Here is a 20,766-nt window from a genome sequence, read left to right as displayed (position 1 = left end):
AACATTGCTTTGGCTGATCAACCGTGACTTGACATATAAGATTTTCTGTTTTTTAATACTAAGCATATTTTAGCTTCCATCATCACTTGTTTGAATGATGAATTAGTTGAGTATACTTTTTAAAATTTCCTAATGTCTAGCACTTAAAAATAACAGCCGAATTTGTTAAATTCTTATTTTATGCCAGGCACCAGTCTTCATGTTTCACATTAACTTATATAATCCCCACAAGACACCTTCAAAGGACTAATATTATGTATACGGAAAATGACGGTGTAAGCGGTTTGTCCAAGAACACGTAGCTCCCGAGTTGGCAGAACCCAGGTTCAAACCCAAGCACTTCAGCTAGACTATTACTGCTGTACAACACTGCCTTCTTGGTGGAAACTGTTTTGGTTGTTGTTAAATAATTAATAGCAATAAGAACAATAATAATAACTGTTATTATTACATTGGTTTCCCCACTTAATTTTATTGTAATCAGAGAAAATGGCTAGTATAATAAAGATTTGAAAAAACATCATTATGACTTATTTATGACCTAGAAGAACGCAGACAATTTCCATGCATGACTCACAGGAATGTGCATCCTGTGAGTGGGAGTAGGGCTTTAGATGTGGCTGGGAGCTCAGTCTTGCGGCATCATTTAAGCACTGTCTTCCTTGTTCTGCCTGAGGCTGGCTCTGTCTGCTCTGCCAGTTACTGAGTAGGCTAAGTTCTCCCACCGTCGATGGTCTCCTTGTAATTCTACCAATTCCAGTCTCGTTATTTTGAAGTTGAGTTATTAGATGTTTACGAGTTTAGAGTTGTTCTGCTTTCCCAATGAATTTAATCTTCAGTGCTTCTGTAGCAACTCTCATTAGCTTTAGTAATGCCGTAAAATAGATTTTGTCCAATACCAGTAGAAGAACAATAGCTTCCATTTGCTTGGTATTTATTTGTTTCATTGTTTTACTTTAAATTTCTCTTACTGTGTACCTGTTTTAAGTTCAATTTACTCTGACAACCTCATGTTTATCTGTGTATTGTCACTGTCGATCAGTGTGAATTCCTGTCTTCCATCTCGCTCTTTGCATTCTACTTGTGTCTTATCTCTGCTTGTTCGAGCTTCACTTTCAGATTTATTGTTTTTTCTCCTTCTCATTCACCCCTCTCTGGTTCTCAAGATATTTATGTTGATCTTGGGGTTCCTCTGGCTACCCATGTACATTTCACACGCGTGCTCTACAGTTAATACCGTCTTTCCCTTCTCCCAACAATGCAAGAGCTTCGGTTGCTTTCACTCTTCACGTGAAGTTCCCAGCCTCGATATTGTCATTTTGTTACTTCAGTACCATGCTTTTTCATTTCACAAATTAGTGTTTATCATTCCCTGGAATTAAGGTTTGTTTAGAACTACCGCTTCTCACCAGTCTGTCTGCTCGCAATTCCTCACTGCAGCTCTTTAGTCATTTTGCCTGTTCCTGGAGCACCTTCAGAAAGCTGTTAGTGCAGTTGTGTGGGGGTAAACCTACTGTTACTTGTCGGAGCATGACTTTATTTCATGCTCCTCCTGGAAAAGTTAGTTACTGTTAAGCACAGAATTCATGATGGACAGTTATTTTCTCTCATCACTTGCAAGATTTTACTGTTATTCTGGGTTCCCTTATTGCTGGGGAATCAGCTGTCTAATTGCAATTATTCATGCCAATCTAATTTCTTTAATTTTAAGGTATTTCATTTTTTGCTGATCTATGGTTTCACTATCATGTGTTTAAGTACGAATTTCTTTTTTATTTTTCCCATTTGGCATTGTTTGGGTTTGCTGAACGTGTGGATTTGTGTCTCTCAACAATTCTGGAAAATGTTAGGACGCTGTCATTTTGAAAATTGTCTCTCTGCCTTCTTTCTGTTCTCTTCTTTTAGTTGTTTTAGATTACTCTCAATATCTTTGGAGTTTCGATTCTGTTGATTGTCTAATTGTCCTTTGTTTCCCCTTGTGTTTTGCATTTTGTGATTTTTTTTGAGTCCATGATTTTGGAGCTTTATTGGTGCAATTCAGGCCAGAGTGCATCTACATCGACCGCCAGGTACCCACAGACCACAGTCCTCTCTCGCCTGGCTCCTGCCTGGGGCTTCAAGGGCCTCATGGAGTCAGGCCAAAAAACCGCACAAGGTAGTTGGTGCAGACTCTAGCCCCAAATTCTGAGAGATGTTTTTGCCCCATCCATGGGCAGAGCTGAGAGCAGAATGTCCTCATTATCTCCTTGGGTGAGGGTGGTGTTGTTTCTGTGATGGTGGGCATTGTTTTCCCAAGAACAATGTTGGGGTGTCTTTATATAACCTCCTACCTGGCCTCAGCACCCGCCACCCTTTTTAGAGTCATGTTCTCTCATTGTGCCTCTGTGGATTTCCCTTTATCAGCTTAGTAGGCATTCCCATGAGTTTTGAAAACATATGTATCAAGTGTATTTTCAATGATTTCTAACTAGAGAGTTAGTTTTCTTAAAGATTTATCTCTTCTGCCATATTGCCAGAGATAGAAGACCCACACGTCTCGGGCATCCCCCCCTCCATGCTGCCAAACTGTCCCCTTCCCCACTGATTCTTGCGGCTCGGTCTGAAGGGCCCTTCCTGGTCCTACCCTGTCTGAGCTGTCAGGTGCACTGTCCTGGCATGGTCCCCTCCTGGGCACATTCTTCTCAGCTCACAGAGCCCCAGCATCCCACTTTTCTTCCCACTGCTTTGTCTCGTCATTCTCCTCTACCTGACCTCTGAATGTGGCCATTTCCCAGAATGGCACCCTGGTCCTCTCTGTGTAGTCATGCTCTGGATGGTTCTGTTCCTTCTGAGGCTTTAGATGCCACTGTATGGTGAGGGCTCTGACTTACATCTCCCATCCCAGGCATCTTTCACACTGCCAGAGTCTGGTGTCTAACTTTTCATTTTGACCGATCTTCTTGGCTCTCTCACTGATTCTCACCTCCGGCAGTTACAGATGTGAATGTGTGGTCCTTCCCCACAAACACCCCCATCCGGGACCCCCTTCCTCAGTAAGCACCACCCTGTACACCTGCTGGGCATGTGCCCAACTTTCCTTCTTCTCGTGCACACACCCAGCCCTCACAAAGCCCTGTCCTTCTACATCTGCGCCGCCATCTCTCTCTCCCCTCCTGGGCCATGCCCTCTCAGCAGCTAGAGCTATGCTTTAAAATCACAAGTCATCTTATTCCAGGGCTTAAAATTACTTATGACTACATTGTACCTAACCTCACATCAAGATGGCTCCTGAGGCCCTGAGTCACTTGACCCCCACCTATCCCCCATCCTTGTTTTGGGGCCACTTCCCCTCAACTGACCACCTGCAGCCCAGCCTTGTCTCTTGTCGCCGCACATTCCGTGCCCCTTCATGGCCTCAGATGTTGGCTCAGGCTGCTTGCTTAGCAAAGCAAGCTTTCTCCCATTCTTGGCCCTGCTGACGTCTCTGTAAGGTTCCAAGTTAAACAGCCCTCTGGCATCTAGGTTAGAAGAGGTCTTTCTTGTCATTTTCTTCTCATGGAGCCTAGGTCTTTTTCTTTTTGGCACTTAACCATAGATCCTTTTGTAACCAATTTTATTTCTCTACCTGACCAGTGCCCATCTGTCCCGAGGACAGGACCATGTTTTTGGTTTGCAACATGTAGTGATGTGCCTGCAACATGAGACCTTCCTCGTAGAATAGGTGACAGGCACCGTGAGTGAATTCCCTCCCGCCCACTGTGCCCAGTTCAGGAGCTGTGAGAGTGCAGCATCTCCTCACAGCACACAGTGAGACAATATGTCAGCCCTTCTGTCAGAACACTCAGCATTTGTGGCTCTTGAACTCAGGCTGTCAAGAGACCCCACCCAGATCACAGCTGTCCCAGGGTGGGTACCATGAATGTCACCACTCTGGCTGTCGCACATGCGAGCACTCCTTACTCAGGCATAAAATTAATGCAACTCTTACACATGGTCCTTCCTGGTTGGTCTCTATTTCCAGTTGACCCTCCCTCCCAGATAAGATTGATTTGGTCTGTTTTTTCTTCAGATAAACAAAATTTACCCACAATTTGTTTAGAAGGGGGAAGAAAGCCTGTTTCTAATTTGTTCTGATACACTTATTAAATGTTATAAACAGCAGGAAAGTATTAAATTTTTGGTGTGCAAAGTTTGAATCATAAAATATGTTTTGTGGGGCTCTCACTGAAATGGGACACAACCTAATGACATTCACAATTACTTGCTAAGAGGCCCGATGTAACCCAGAGGCAGAGAGAGTAACCTGCTGCCCAGCACGCTTCACTGAGACCTGATTCTGGCCCTCGTCTCCCAAGGATTCTGTTGGCTGTAGGAGCATGGAATTTACAGTCCCCGCTGTCGAGTCCATGCTTTTTAAAAAAATATATTAACAGTGAAGTAAGCTAATGGAAAATATTATTCACCTTTTTTTGGATGAAACCTCTTTCTTTCCTTACTCCCCTCTTCTTTCTCATCTCTCCACCTCCCCCCAACCTGAAATGTATAAGCAAATGCCTCTACTTCAGAGTTCAATGTGGAAAGAAGAAAAATGCTGGGAACTACCATTTTGTTTGAAATGAAAACCGGCAGTGCTATTGAGTGCCTTGAGATGATGCCTTGAGAGGATTTCTGAAGACTCCAAAGGTTTTATTTACATCAGAGAAACAGTTCACATTGATGTATCTCATGTTGTGAACCAGCGAGATTCAGGATAACACCTGACACAAGCGCACCTGCTCACACACACGGGCTGTGCTAGTTTGTCGGGGCTGCCCTAGATTGAGCACCTTAGGCTGGATGGCTTAAATGACAGAAGTTTACTTTCCCACAATTGTAGAGGCTTGAAGTCCCAGACCAAGGTGTTGGCAGGGTCAGTTCCTCCTGAGCACCGTGCTCCTGGCTGCAGATCATCTTACTCTCCTCTGCATGTCTTCACTTGGTCTCTTCTCTGTGTGTGTCCTAATCTCCCCTTCTGAGGACATCAGTCATAGTAGATTACAGCCCACTCCGGTGATCTCATTTAAACCTAATTCCCTTTTACAGATCCTGTTGCCAAATACAGTCCCATTCTGAGGTCCTGATGGTTGGGTCAATGTGTGAGGAGAGGTAGGGAGAGGATGACAATTCAGCCTATAAGGTAGACACATGCACACACTTACGCACACACTCTCTGTAATGTTTGTATAGGCCTCCCCAAAGTAAATTTTTAGTTTTAACTTGAGGTACACCAAGGACCAAAATATTAGGTCTTGCAATGGAGAGATTTCCCAGCCAAGATGCACAGCATGAGGGTTCAGTCCACCACCCAGGGAGCTTCAACAGCACTTGTGCCTCCCATGCCCAGTCAATGCCTCTTCTCCCTAGAACACTCCATGGCTCCCTTTGCCCAGATCTGCAAAGGGATCTGTTGGTTTCTGGGTCTCCACACCGGCCTCCCCCACAACGTCTATCCCTTCCTTGCTATCCTCAGTTCCTGCCCCAAGCCCTTTTCTCGTGGTCTGTCTTTCTCAGGCACCCACACTGTGAGATTATGGATGACATTTTTTAATTGTTTTTCCTTTACTTATTACTTATTTTTTGTTTGTTTTCACAATGCTTATGTATTGCTTTTAGTAATTAGTTTTAAAAGTTCACTCTTAATTAGAAAATGACATTTAAGGCATGCACACACGCATACTGTTTATAATCACTTGTCTCCAAAGAACTGGGCACCGCAGGTTTAGAACTCAAGTCCTTCAAGAGATGGCCGCGTGGCCCCAGACAGTAAGTTACCTCTCTCTGCAGATGTCCAGACACTCACAGAACTCAACGCCTGGGACTTTGGAGCTTGGCGAGCTTCGAAACGGCCACCTCACAGACCCCAAGGACTTTGCCATTTATGAGGATGGGCCTTACTAAGGAAATCAGATCCTAAATAAGCCTCCAGAGTTTCAGGGATTGGGGGTGGCACGCTGGCCACAGTTCTGCCCCAGATGTGATGGGCCTTTGGGTTTCTCTCTGCTGGTCATTCCTGTTGCCCTGCACGCTGGGGAAGGGCTGTGAGCCGTGTTCCTTCAGCTCCAACAGAGCCCTGGTGAGTCCAGAGTCTTCAGAACAGTCACGCAGTTTTATCTGATGCTCAAATTGGAAGAGGAGCTCAAAGCTGAGTCTCACCGCCTAGAAGAGAAACCAGCTGCATCGTGTTCAGAGAACTGCTGTGAGGTGAGACAGCCTGATGTGCTCAGGACTCTAGTGCCTGATGTGCTCAGGACTCTAGTGCCTGCTCCTGGAGAGGCTGTCCATGTCCTTTCCTGACCCTGCTGCCTTTGAAGATTATCTGTTTGGTCATCTTAAAGCCCTTGATGGCCTGGCTTCAGGGGCAGAGTGCGAACCAGTTTGAATGCAGGTACCACAGAATGGCAGGGAACCTGTTCCTCCCTCCCTTACTGGGTGAAACTAGAGCAAAATGCTCACATAGAATGGTTTTTTTCCTTTAAACATATTATTTTGAGCGCTGAGCAGTTCTGCTCCTACTGATTCTTCCTAACACCGAGATACTATATTTAGCATTCGTCTTGTCTTCACAAGACCTTCAGAGGTTATTCACGAACATCCCCACTTACCCACAAGCCTCACTTTCTTCATCTGTACAGTGGGTACCATCTGCCTCACAGGGCTGCTGTGAAGGTGGAAACAATGAAGTGAAATAACAAATGAGGCTTGGGTAAAGCACAATAGCTGGCTTGCAGTGGATCCTTGACAAATGGCAGAATGATGATGATGAAAGTGAGTCAGCGCCGCGGGGAGACCTTTGGAGGCAGATCATATGTAGTCAGAATTAAGTTTTGGGCAGTTTGTCCAGGGGTGGCTGTAACCCTGTGGTTGGGGGAGGAGGTGCAGAGGCTCAGCTTCCCGAAGTGGAAATGTTCCTGACTGATTTACCCATACACACTGTCCCTTTTCCTTTGGACCAGTAAGTTAGGATTCCTGTGGACTAGTGAAGATGCCTTTGCTTCTGTAAACTTTATGTAATTTAGTCCAACAGCCTGCCTGGACTGCCCTGCTGCTGGGGGCACGAGGAAAAGTGGGGGGGCATCTCTGGGGCAGGAAGTACGGATGCTCACAGGACTTCAGGGCTCTGCAGGAAGTGCTTGCTTCTGTGATCCTAGTGAGCACTTTCAGAAGCGAAGCTGCCCCCTAAGGCGTTAAGGGTCCCTGGAGCTGGAGTGTCTGGCTGCCTGCAGGAGCACCCCCACTGGGACGATCCGTAGCTCAGTGGCTGGAAGGCATCACCAGGGTGAAAGCTTGTCATGCCCCAGGCAGTGCCTAAGTCTAAATGCAGGTGCTCCTGGGAGAAGAAACATGACAGTTGCCTCTGATGTGGCTTCCTGAGGCAGGATGGGTTTGTGGGAGATTTTGAGAGTGGGGAAGATTCTGGAGATTGAATGGGGAGCGCAAAGAGCTGAAAGACATGGAACTCGGGGCCTTTGGGTTGGGAGGGCCTGAGGCCAAACGAAGGTGGACTCTGCTCCCTTTGTGCTTTGCCTGAGGCTGAGCAACTCTCCGTGGAGCAGCTGATCTCCTGGTTTGGGCAGAAATGTTATCAACACTTTGAAAATGAGCAGCAGGCTCCTGCCATTTAAGTAAGGATTTCAGGAAGTAAAAAAGAAAAAAAAACCTAGCTAACAGCTGGAATGGGAGTTTATGATGCAAAGTATTTAATAACATTAAGGTGCATAGTAGCAATTTAGGATTTTTATGTTGTCTTTCAAGAATCATAGGTGTTTTTGCTCATTTTAAAGGGGTGGGTTGAGGTGGGAGGGGAGGCACATTGTCCTGTGTGTTGTAGGGTGTGATCACTAAGACCTTGATATTTATTAAAATTCATAAGATTTAGAAAAAATTAGCATAATTTGTTGAAGCATTTAGAAAATATGACATGACTATTTTCAAATGTTTTTACTGCTAATGAAGGCAACACTCAAAATAATGTCATTCATGCCCTGAAGGCTACTGTGATGAGGCAAAATTCTTAGACTGATTCTTTGGGTAAGAGAAATGTTATTTTCTTATTTTCAGTTTTCTGTATTTTTTAAAAACTTCAAAGAAAATGTTAGTCCTTCACGATGGGATTGCCAATTTAAAATGCATTGCTGTTTTTTTCTTTTTTCTCTTTTTGCAATACGGTTACGTGGTGGGAAACCAAATCTCAGGCTTAAAATGTGACACAGACGTGTTTCTAACTTTTGAAGGTGACAATGTTGTTATAGGCTGCAGGTAAGAGTCAGGAAACGTTCATTCTTCTTAAATAGCATAAATATTAAAATCAAGAGTTATCCAGAAATCGGAAGGGTTTCACATGTTTTATCTTTATCTGATGTCTCCTTTTAATTGGCAGGTGTTTTCCTGCCAGGCGCTTGATTTTTGCAGCAATTTAACAGGGATTGCATTTTTTCTCTCCTGGCTAATCTTTGATGCTGAACTCTGTCTTTTTTGGTTTAAGAAAACTACTTGTGCATATTGAGTCAGATCCTTCTGCTGGGAAGGCTAGTCCTAAAGAGCGTGTCAGGTCCCAGAAGATGAACAGGCAAAGATGTAGAAAGCACACTTACAAAAGGAGGGCATAGATCAGCCCCACTGGTGGTGGTCAGAGAAATGCGCGTGGAGGCATGCTGGAGCACAGTTTTCTTTTCTCTATCCAATTGGCTCAATTTAAGAGTGTGTTGGGGCCCCAGTGTCAGTGAAAGCAAAAGGGGGCACTCATCCATGTTTCTGTTGGGTTCTGTGAGATTCCACTTCTGGGACCCCATCTAAGGCAATGATCCTAATGACAGGGAAACTTGAGGACACAAACGTTTTCATTAGTACATTATTTATTGTAGTAATAATGTTGGAATCTAAACTTTCAACAACAGGAAAAGTATTATGTAAACCATGTTCTGGACACTCAGTGGGGAATTGTATTGCCTTTAAAATTGTGCATAAAAGAGGTTTTTACAGAAATCAAAAACTTATAAGGTGGTAAGTAAAAATGATATAAATAGGTATGTAGAATGCGATCACAATTTGGGCTTTAAAAAAGAACAAGGACCTTAGGTCCTGCTAAGATGGAGTGGCTCCACCTCCCAGGGCCACCTCTTAGCAATCAACACCCTGGATGCAACACAGCACACTGGCACAGGGAGACGCTGGGAGGGGGAAGGAGGGGACAGGCCGCCTAAAGGAAGGAAATGGCAGTCGGTTCTCAGGGTTCCCTTGTTGCCTGTCATAAATCCTGTAGAGAGCATATATGTCCCGAATCTCTAACAGGCACAGACAAAATGTGCTCCAAGAAAAGGGTGTTCTTCCCAGGCAAAGGACAGGGAGGAGGGTGGCCTAGTGACAGAACATCCTTTTGGCAACACTGACTCTACATTAGTCAGACACACACACACACCCCAATTTTAGCAGGGCCTGGCAGCACCTGATCTTTCCTCTGACTTCTAATTTAAGGAAGCAGGCAGCAGATAGCAAGTATAGCAACTCTGACTCCTACCTGGTGGTGTTGGTGGGGGCTGAGCACGGAACTAATCTTCCACCCCTTGCCTGGCGGAGTGAGTGGAGTTCAGACTCTTCCATCAGGGTAATGTCAGCAGGACACACTGGTGAGCTGGCAGAACCCATTGTTGAGCTCAGCCTCCACTTCCACCAGCAGCAGTAAGACCCAGTGAGGTGAGGTAAGGTGGAACTCATCACTAGTATACTTTAACCCTCTACCCCAGTGTCAGCAGGATCCAGTGGAAAGTTAAGCCCCTACCTCCATCTGACATCATCTAGACTAAACCAGGACATGTGAGTCAGGGCTGGTCACCACTAATGTTACCCCCTTCCCTGGTGTCAGTGGACCTAGTGAGCAGCCAAAGCAACACACTCAACATAGCAACAAGAAACCAAATTAGACAGTGTGAAACAGGACTAGTGTAGACATTGATCGCTTCTCTCCCTGTTATCTAACCTCTATGTTTAAGGGGTCAAGTGGCAGCTGAGCCTCCAGCCATACCTGGCATCTGTGTTGGAATGAGCTGGGGTAGTTAGTATTCCACTTCCCCCTCTCCCAGTTTTAGTAAGAGCCAGTGGAGGCTTGGCCACTGCCCTCATCCAGCATCAATGAGAAGCAGGAAGAGGTGATGGGAAATTGGGCTACTTGGCACTGCTTTCCCAACCACTTCTGGTATCAGCAAGACCAAGAGGGAGCTGAAGTTTTACCCCACCCATTAGCAACCACAGTGCAAGGCGATGCAAGGCAGTGCACCACTCTCACCAGGATGGTGTTTATAGCACTCACTGGGAAGCTGAACATATATACACACACCCAGACTTGTGCTCAAGATGAAATACAATCTCATAGTATAATGCCCAAATACCCTGGTTACTATAGGAACATCTCCCATTATACAATAAACCAACTCGAATGAGAAAGCAGTAGATGATGACACTGAGAAGAATCAGATGTTGGAGTTATGTGACAATGATTTTAAGGTGCTTGTCCTAACAAAACTTCAAAGGCAATTACAAGCACTCTTGAAAAATAAAAATAGCAGAACATTTTAGCAAATATAGAATAAAATGGACCTAATGAAAATTATAGAATTGAGAAATACAATGGTTAAATGGCAAATTTGCCCCACGACACTGATAGTAGTGTGGATAGAATCTGTAAAACTGAGGACGGAGCAATAGAATTTATCCAGTCTGGACAGAGTGCGTGACAGTGCACAGCCTTGGAGACCTCAGAACAATAATGAAGAGTAGTAATGAAGAGGAAAGCAGAGGAGGATGAACAAGTACTCAAGGAAACAATGCCTGAAAATATGCCAAATTTGTTGAAAGATAAGAAACTGAAGATCCAAGCTGCTGAGTGAATCCCAAATAAGTTAAACCCAAAGAAATTCACCATAGGACATGTCATAATTAGACTTCTTAAAGCTAAAAGCAAGCCCTGGCTGGTGTAGCTCAGTGGATTGAGTGCGGGCCTGTGAACCAGACGATCGCGGTTCGATTCCCAGTTGGGGCACATGCTTGGGTTGCAGGCCAGTTTCCAGCAGGGGCCAGTTCCCTGCAGGGGATGCACGAGAAGCAACCATACATTGATGTTTCCTTCCTCTCTCCTTCCCTTCCCCTCTAAAGATAAATAAATAAAATGTTTTTTTTTTTTTTAAAAAAAAAGCTAAAAGCAAGGAAAAAGTTTTGAAAGCAGACAGAAATGGTGCTTTACTTTTAGGCAAACACCAACCCAAATGACAGAAGATTTCTCATCACCAGGGAGGCCAGGAGGAATGAGCACACTATTTTCAAGTTCTGCAAGGATAGAAGAGTCAGCTGCATATTCTATATCCAGAGAGAATATATTTCCAGGTTGAAGAGGAAATAAAGATGTTACCAGATTAAGGGAAACTAAGAGAATCTGTTGCTAGCCAATCTGCTCTTAAAGAATGAATAAAGGAAGTTCTCTAAACAGAAAAGGAAATGATAGCAAAAGAAGGCTTGGAACTCCATAAAAGGAAAGAACATTGGAATGTATAAAATAGGGGTAAATATGCTCTCTTCCTTGTCATGAGTTTTAAAAGTCATTTAAGTATTTGATATTTGAAGTAACAGTCATGACTTTTTTGGTACAGTGCTCAATGTGTATAGAGGAGCTATTAATACTTTGGAAAGTTTTATTTTTTAAAAATAGGGGAAAGTGAAAAGACCTAAGTGGAAGTGAGGCTTCTACACATCACAAAATGGTGAAACATCAATGCCACTAGACCATAATAAGTTGCACACATATATACATGTGCACATGCATATCTGTGCACACACATATAAAGACACTTAAAGCAACCACTAATACATTGTACATAGTGATATACTAGAGAAAAACTTGGTAGAGATGAAAGGAGAAATACATGAATCAATAATTATAGTTGGAGACTTCAACACATCACTCTCAGGTATTTGATAGAACTATCAGACCAAAAATCAGAAAGGACATGGATGAACTGAACAACACAATTAACCAATAGGAACTAATTGATACATAGTCCACCCTTGAACAATGTGTGTTTGAAATGCACAGGTTCACTTATGCAAGGTCTTTTATCAGTTGACCTGCATGGTTCAAACCTGTGTCGTTCAAGGGTCAACTGGCCATTGGGAATTCATGTATGTAGAGGGCTGACTGTAGTCATATGTGGATTTTCAGCTGTACATGTGGTCAGTTCCCCTAACCCTTGCATTGTTCAGAGGTCACTATATACAACACTATACCCAATGAGAGCAGAATACACATGTTTTCATGCACTCATGGAACACTTACCAGGATAGAGCATATCCTGAGCCATGAAACAAACCTCAATAAATTTAAAAGAATTAGGTCTTACAGAGCATGCTTCATTACCATAATGGAATGAAACTAGAAGTTAACAACAAAAGACAAGAAGAATGTTTCTAAGTATACAGAAATTAAACAACACACTTCTGAATAATCCATTGGCCAAACATGAAGTCTCAAAGGAAATTTAAAAATATATAAAATGAAAATGAAAATATAACATATCAAAATATGCAGGATGCAGATAAAGAAATGCTGATAGGGAAATGTATAGTATTAAATGCTTACTTTAGAAAAGAAGATAGACCTCAAATCAATCATCTATGCTCCCACTTCAAGAAAATAGAAAAAGTAGAGCAAAGTAAGCATAAACTAAGCATAAGAGAATAATCAAGAAAAGAGCATAAATCAATGAAGTTGAAAACATTAAAGAAAAATCCATGAAATAAAAAGCTACTTCTTTGAAAAGAAGTTTCTTGTTTTATTTCTGACAAAATTGCTAACTCTCTAGCAAGAATGACAAAGATAAAAATAAGATTCAACCAATATTAAGAGCACTTTCTAACTCTGTTTTATGTAGCTAGTATTACTCACATACTAAAACTAGGCAGAGAGAACAAAAAAGGGAAAACTACATACCAGTAACTTAGATGAACTAAGATACAGATGTCCTCCACAACATTAGCAAATTTTATCCGGCAGTGTATAAGTGAGTTCTGCATCATGACCAAGTGCAATTCATGTCTGCTATGTAAAGCTGCTTCAACACTTAAAAATTGAAGGAGGAAGATGGCGGCGGAGTAGGACAAAGGATTTCGCTTCCCTCCACACGCCGGAGAAAAACTGGGCTGATCTGCAGAGGAGCACAGCGGATACTCAACAGGGACCCAGCATATAGGAAGGCAGGACTCCAGAAAGTGTAGCGGACACTGAATGACCAGAGGTCGAGGAGAGGAGACGACCGCAGATCATCAAGGTACGAGAGAACAGCGCAGAGGCTGCATGCCCTCCGCCGGGCTGCGCCAAGGCCCTGGCCGGGTCGCCCCGGTCTCTGAGAGATGAGGGCGGGCAACAACAACCCTGGGAGAGAACTAGTCACCAGCACCCTCTCTAACCAGCAGGGCACAGATTGGAAAACACCAGGAGAGATCGGTTTGCCTGTAGTGGCAGAGAGAGGAGTGGGCAATGGGAAGCAAACCAGAGAGCTCTGATAACCAGTGGAGTCAGGCTGTGGTTGCCAGCTTGGGGAACTGAGTGGCCCCTGCATTCCTGGTAGCCTGAGCTGGCGCTCCCACAGTCTCAGGGAGCTGCAGGCTACTGGCAGGGCCCCTGGAAGAGCGCCAGTCGCCAGCTCCATCCCTACCCAGCTGGGCGCAGACTGAGAAGTACCGGGAGTCAGGCTGCGGCTGCCGACTTGGAAGAATTGTGAGTTGCCCTGTGTGTTCAGCCAAAGCACTGGGAAAGGTCCAAGCCCAAGTCTGTGAGACCAGGAAAGCCTGGGTGGGAGCCCGTGCCCTCATGCCAGGCCAGGGCTGGGAAGCCTGGGGAAAAACCTGCTCTCACTGGGGCATGGGAGAGTGGCGCAAGTCTGGATCTTGGGAGGGCACTGGTGATACCAGCTGAGTTCACTGAGATGTGAGAAAGGCCACACTAATAGCGCCTCAGGCTGCTGCAGCTAGTGAGACCAGAAGAAAAGGTTTGACCAGCTGGAAAACAACAACAGGAGTAGGTGGAAGCAGAGAACACCAAGATACCTGCAGGAAACTGTACCACTGAATTTCACAGGCATCCTACCACAGAAGTTCACACCATAAACCCAGAGAACCAGAACAGATCAATTTAAGAAGCTGAGGCCAACAAGAAGAGCAACACAAACAATGGGAGGACAAAGAAACAATCCCCAAATGAAAGAAAAGGAGAAAGTCTCAGAAAGAATGTTAGATGAAATAGAGACAAGCCAACTATCAGATATTGAATTCAAAGCACTGGTTATCAGGAAATTCAAAGAGCTTACAATGAGCTACCAGAAACTACAGGGGAGCTACAATGAACTCTGCAAACTATACCAACATGAAAAAGGAAATAGAAACCATCACCAAAGGCCAAGAGGAAATGAAAAATACAATTTCTAAACTGAAGAACACAGTAGAAGGTATGAAGAATAGAATCGATGAGGCGGAAGATCGCATAAGTGAGATCGAAGACAGGATAGAAAGAATCTCCCAGATGGACCAAGTAATGGAAAAGAGACTCAGAAAAAATGAGAAGAATTTAAGAGAAATGCAAGACGATATGAAATGTAATAATATCTAAATAATAGGAATACCAGAAGGAGAGGAAGAGGAACAAGGGATAGAAAACCTACTTGAAAGAGTAATAATGGATAATTTTCCTAAGTTGAGGAGAGATAAAGTCACAGGAATCCAGGAATTGCAGAGTCCCAATCAGGTGGAACCCAAAGAGGCCTACTGCAAGACACATCATCATTAAAATGGCAAACCTCTAAGACAAAGAGAAAATCCTAAAGGCAGCAAGGAAGAAAAAGGAAGTAACATACAAGGAAGCCCCAATAAGGTTGGCTACTGACTTCTCAACGGAAACACTCCAAGCAAGAAGAGAATGGCAAGAAATATTCCAAGTAATGAGAAACAAAGGCCTACAACCAAGGCTACGGTACCCAGCAAGGCTATCAATCAAGATAGAAGGCCAAATAAAGAGCTTCCAAGATAAAAGAAGGCTAAAAGAATACGCCTCCACCAAACCAGCTCTACAAGAATTACTAAAAGGGCTGCTTTAGGGAAAGAAAGGAAAAGAGAGAAACAGAGAGGAACTCAGGTACATAAATGGCAATGAATAAGTACCTTTCAATAATAACTTTAAACGTAAATGGAGTAAATGCACCAATTAAGAGACATAGAATAGCTGAATGGATAAGAAAGCATGACCCACACATATGCTGCCTACAAGAGACCCACTTCAGGTCAAAAGACCACCACAGACTAAAAGTGAAAGGATGGAAAGAAATTTTCCAAGCAAATGGTCAAGAAAAAAAAAAAAGCCGGGGTAGCAATTCTCATATTAGACAAAATAGACTTCAAAAAAAGGGCATAAAGAGAGACCCAGAAGGTCACTTCATAATACTCAAGGGAAGAATCCACCAAGAAAACATTAACGTCATAAATATATATGCACCCAACATAGGAGCACCCAAATATATAAGAAAAATCCTAGAAGACTTCAAGAAAGACATTGACAGCAACACAATGATAGTAGGAGATTTTAACACACCACTGTCTAAAATCTTCCAAACAAAATATCAACAAGGATATTGCAGCATTAAATGACACCCTAGATGAAATGGACCTAATTGATATATATAGAGCCCTCTATCCCAAAGAAGCTAAATACACATTCTTTTCAAATGCACATGGAACATGTTCAAAGATAGACCGCATGATAGGACACAAAATGAGTCTCAACAATTTCAGGAAAATAGAAATCATACCAAGCATTTTCTCTGATCACAAGGGACTGAAATTGGAAACTAACCCCACAGGAAAAAACCCCAAACACCCCAAATCATGGAGACTGAATGGTATGCTATTAAACAACGAATGGGTCAAGATTGAAATTAGGGAAGAAATCAAAAAGTTTCTGGAAACAAATGAAAATGAACTCACAACAACCCAAAACTTATGGGACACAGTGAAGGCGGTCCTGAGAGGGAAGTTCATAGCAATACAGGCTTACCTAAAGAGGATAGAAACATTTCAAACAAACAACCTAACCCTACGCCTGCAAGAACTCGAGGAACAACAACAAAGACAGCCCAGAGCAAGTACAAGGAAGGAAATAACCATGATCAGAGCAGAATTAAATGACATGGAGACTAAAAGCACAATTTTAAGGATCAATGAATCCAAGAGTTGGTTTTTTGAAAAGATAAACAAAATAGATAAACCTTTAAGTAGGCTCATCAAGAAAGAAGAGAGAGGACACAAATAAACACAATCAGAAATGAAAGAGGAGAGATTACAACTGATACCACAGAAATAGAAAGGATTGTAAGAAATTACTATGAAGAACTGTATGCCAAGGGATTTGAAAACCTAGGTGAAATGGACAAATTTCTAGAAAAATATAATCTTCCAAAACTCAATGAAGAAGAAGTAGAAAGCCTGAACAGACCAATAACAGCAAATGAAATTGAAGCAGTAATCAAAAAACTCCCATCACACAGAAGCCCCGGACCAGATGGTTTCACAGGAGAATTCTACAAAGCATTTAAAGAAGAGCTAACCCCTATTCTTCACAGACTATTCCAGAAAATCCAAAAGTAGGGAAAATTCCCAAACTCTTTTTATGAGGCCCGCACCATTCTAATTCCAAAACCAGATAGAGACACAACAAAGAAAGAAAACTTCAGACAAATATCGCTGATCAACATAGATGCTAAAATCCTCAACAAATTATTGGAAAATCGGATCCAACAATACATCAAAAAGATCATACACCACGACCAAGTGGGATTCATCCCAGGGATGCAAGGATGGTTCAATATTCACAAATCAGTAAATGTAATACACCACATAAACAAAAGCAAACACAAAAACCACATGGTCATATCAATAGATGAGGGAAAAGATTTTGAAAAGGTACAACACCCATTTATGATAAAGGTACTCAGCAAAGTGGGAATAGAGGGAGCATTCCTCAATATAATAAAGGCCATATATGAAAGACTTACAGCCAACATCATACTCAATGGGCAAAAACTGAAAGCTTTTCCACTAAGATCAGGAACAAGACAAGGTTGTCCACTTTCACCACTTCTATTTAATATAGTATTGGAAGTTCTAGCCACAGCAATCAGACAAGAAAAGGAAATAAAAGGCATCCAAATCGGAAAGGAGGAAACAAAACTGTCACTGTTTGCAGATGACATGATAGTGTACATGGAAAATCCTATAGACTCTACCAAAAAATTGCTGGAACTAATAAATGAATTTGGCAAAACAGCGGGATACAAAGTCAATATCCAGAAATCAAAGGCATTTCTGTATACTAACAATGAATCAGCAGAAGCAGAAATCAAGAAAAAAATCCCATTTGATATAGCAAAAAGAAAAATAAAATATCTGGGAATAAATCTAACCAAGGAGGTTAAAGACCTGTATGCAGAAAATTACACAACACTGAAGACAGAAATCAAGGAAGACACAAACAAATGGAGACGTATACCGTGTTCATGGATTGGAAGAATTAACATCATCAAAATGTCCATACTACCCAAAGCAATTTACAGATTCAATGCAATACCTATTAAAGTACCAATGGCATATTTCACAGACATAGAACAAACACTTCAAAAATTTATCTGGAACCATAAAAGACCCCGAATAGCAGCTGCAATGTTAAGAAAGAAGAACAAAGTAGGAGGGATCACAATACCTGATATCAAACTGTATTACAAGGCCACTGTAATCAAAACAGCCTGGTACTGGCATACAGGCACATAGACCAATGGAATAGAACAGAGAGCCCAGAAATAAACCCAACTCTCTACAGTCAATTAGTATTTGACAAAGGGGGCAGTAACATAAAATGGAGTAAAGATAGCCTCTTCAACAAATGGTGTTGGGGGAGAACTGGACAGCTACATGCAAAAAAAATGAAACTTGAGCACCAACTTACACCATGCACCAAAATAAATTCAAGGTGGATAAAAGATTTAAATATAAGCTGTGACACCATTAAAGCCTCAGAGGAGAACATTGGCAGGAAAATGTCAGATATTCCACGCAGCAAGATTTTTATTGATATGTCCCCTAGAGCAAGGGACATAAAGGAAAGAATAAACAAATGGGATCTTGTCCAAAGAAAAAGCTTCTGTGCAGCTAAAGAAAACAGCATTAAAATAAAAAGACAACCAACTGTATGGGAAAACATATTTGCCAATGATACCTCAGACAAAGGTTTAATCTTCAAAATATACAAAGAACTCACACGACTTCACTCTAAGAAGACAACTAACCCAATTAAAAAATGGGGAAAGGACTTGAACAGACACTTCTCCAAGGAGGATATACAGAGGATCCAGAGACACATGAAGAGATGCTCAATATCGCTTACTATCAGAGAAATGCAAATTAGAACCACAACGAGATACCACTTTACACCGGTGAGAATGGCTACCATAAACAAAGAAACAAACAACAAGTGCTGGAGAGATTGTGGGGAAAAGGGGACCCTAGTTCACTGTTGGTGGGATTGCAGACTGGTTCCACCACTATGGAAAACAGTATGGAATTTTCTAAGAAAACTGAAAATGAACGTGCCTTTTGGTCCAGCAATTCCACTATTAGGAGTATATCCTGAGAACCCTGAAACACCAATCCCAAAGAACCTATGCACCCCGATGTTCATAGCAGCAGAATTCACGATAGCCAAGAGTTGGAAGCAACCTGCATGCCCATTGGTAAATGACTGGATCAAGAAGCTATAGTACATTTACGCAATGGAATTCTATCCTGCAGAAAGGAATAAGGAACTAGTACCCTTTGCAACATCATGGATGGAACTGGAAAGCATTATGCTGAGTGAAATAAGCTAGGCGGTGAAAGACAAATACTATATGATCTCACCTTTAACAGGAATTTAAACAACAAAACAAATAAACAAGCAAAATATGACCAATGACACTCAAATACGGAACAGGCTGACAGGGTCCAGAAGGGAGAGGGGAGAGAATCATAGGGGAAAAGGGGATGGACTCACATGAACAAGTATAAAGGACACATGGACAAACTAAGGGTGGGGGGCGGAAATGGGAGGAAGGTGGGGAGCACTTGGCGGGGGACGGACAGGGCTTGGAATACACGACAGAAAACTGTACTTGAACAAGAATTAAATAAAAAAAAAATTAATTAAAAATAAAAATAAATAAAAATAAATAAATAAAATGTTGAAAAAAATTTAAAATCAATCAATTCAATCCATCATTAACAGAATAAAGGAGAAAAAATCATATGCTCTTATTTGTTTACCTTCAAAAAAGCATTTGACAAAAATCCAATCACAATTCATAATAAAACCTCTCAGCAAACTAGAAATAAAGTGGACTTTTCTTGACTTTATAAAAAAACAGCTGCAAAAAACTGTAAGTAATGAGGAAAGGGAGCATAAGGAGACTAAATGCTAATGGAAAAGTATAATAAAGGTTAAATAAAAAAACTATAAGTAACATCATGCTTAATTATGAAATATTGAATGCTTCCTCTCTAAGATCAGGAATAGGTCAAGGATGTCCACTGGCATCACTGTTGTTCAACACAGAACTGGAAGTTACAGCCAGTGTAATAAGGCAAGAAAAAGAAATAAAAAACAAAGATTAGAAGGGAAAAAGTAAAAACTGTACTTGCATATTATATCATTGTCTACATAGAGAATTCATGGAATCTACAAAAAGACCACCTAGAACTAACACGTGAGTTTTCCAAGACTGCAGGGTATAATATTAATACATAAAAATTAATCACATTTTATATACTAATAAGGAATGTTCACAAACTAAAATTAAACACACAGTACCATTGATAGTTGTTCCAAATAAAATAAAATACTCAGTTATAAATTTAACAGGCATGTATAATGCCTATAACCTGAAAATCACAAAATGCTATAGAAAGAAGTCATAAAGAAGTGGAGGAATTAACTATATTCATGGGCTGTATGCCTGTGCCTAGCAAAGATGTCAATTCTGACCTATAGATTTAATGAAATTCCTGTTAAAATCACAATAAAGTATTTTGTAAACATAGACGAGCTTATTCTAAGACATTAAAATGATGAAATAGGAGTTTCCTACCGCCTTCCTGACAGAGAATACTAATCGGGACAATCATGCATGGATAAGAGTGCCTTTGTGCAAGTCCAGGAGTTCAGTGTGAAGTTTCAGCACAAAACCAGAGAAAGAAATCTGTGATTGGACATACTGAAGAGGAAAATAGAAGCAGTTTTAGTTAGCCTGCACCACTCCTCCCCCAAGGCAGCATGGCTCAGTAACAAGAAGACCTCAGCCTGTGACTTTTCCCGTGGGGAAAATAAGAGCATGTGAGTGACCACCTGGCTTCCGCAGTCATGCGGGACACTGCCACAGTAATCAAAACAGTCTGCTACTGGCAGAAAAATAGACACAGACCAATGGAACAGAATCAAATGCCTGGAAATAAATCCACATGTGGTCAACTAATATTTGACAAGGGAGCCAAGAATACTCCCTGGGGAATGGATGATCTCCTCAATAAATTGTGCTGGGAAAACTATATAATCACATGTGGAAGAATGAAATTGTTCTCCTATCTCATATCAGTCATAAAAATTAACTTGAAATAAATTAAAGACTTAAACATAAA

At 41.9% G+C, this 20,766-nt stretch overlaps 1 protein-coding gene across 1 annotated transcript in view; it reads left to right on the top strand.

The window, feature by feature from the left end:
- Positions 1-20,766, top strand: part of ACOXL (acyl-CoA oxidase like) — a 263,368-nt gene that overhangs the window by 130,321 nt on the left and 112,281 nt on the right. Inside the window, 2 exon segments of the mRNA XM_037056729.1 lie at positions 8,179-8,274; positions 9,490-9,590. Of these exon segments, the coding sequence (XP_036912624.1) occupies positions 8,179-8,274; positions 9,490-9,590 (197 nt within the window).

The sequence above is a fragment of the Sturnira hondurensis genome, unplaced genomic scaffold, assembly GCF_014824575.4.
Source record: "Sturnira hondurensis isolate 20B ecotype Veracruz unplaced genomic scaffold, ASM1482457v3 Scaffold0009178, whole genome shotgun sequence".
Taxonomy (NCBI): Eukaryota; Metazoa; Chordata; class Mammalia; order Chiroptera; family Phyllostomidae; genus Sturnira; species Sturnira hondurensis.
The sequence above is the reverse complement of the archived record's forward strand: the minus strand, read 5'-3'. Positions and strand labels throughout refer to the sequence as shown.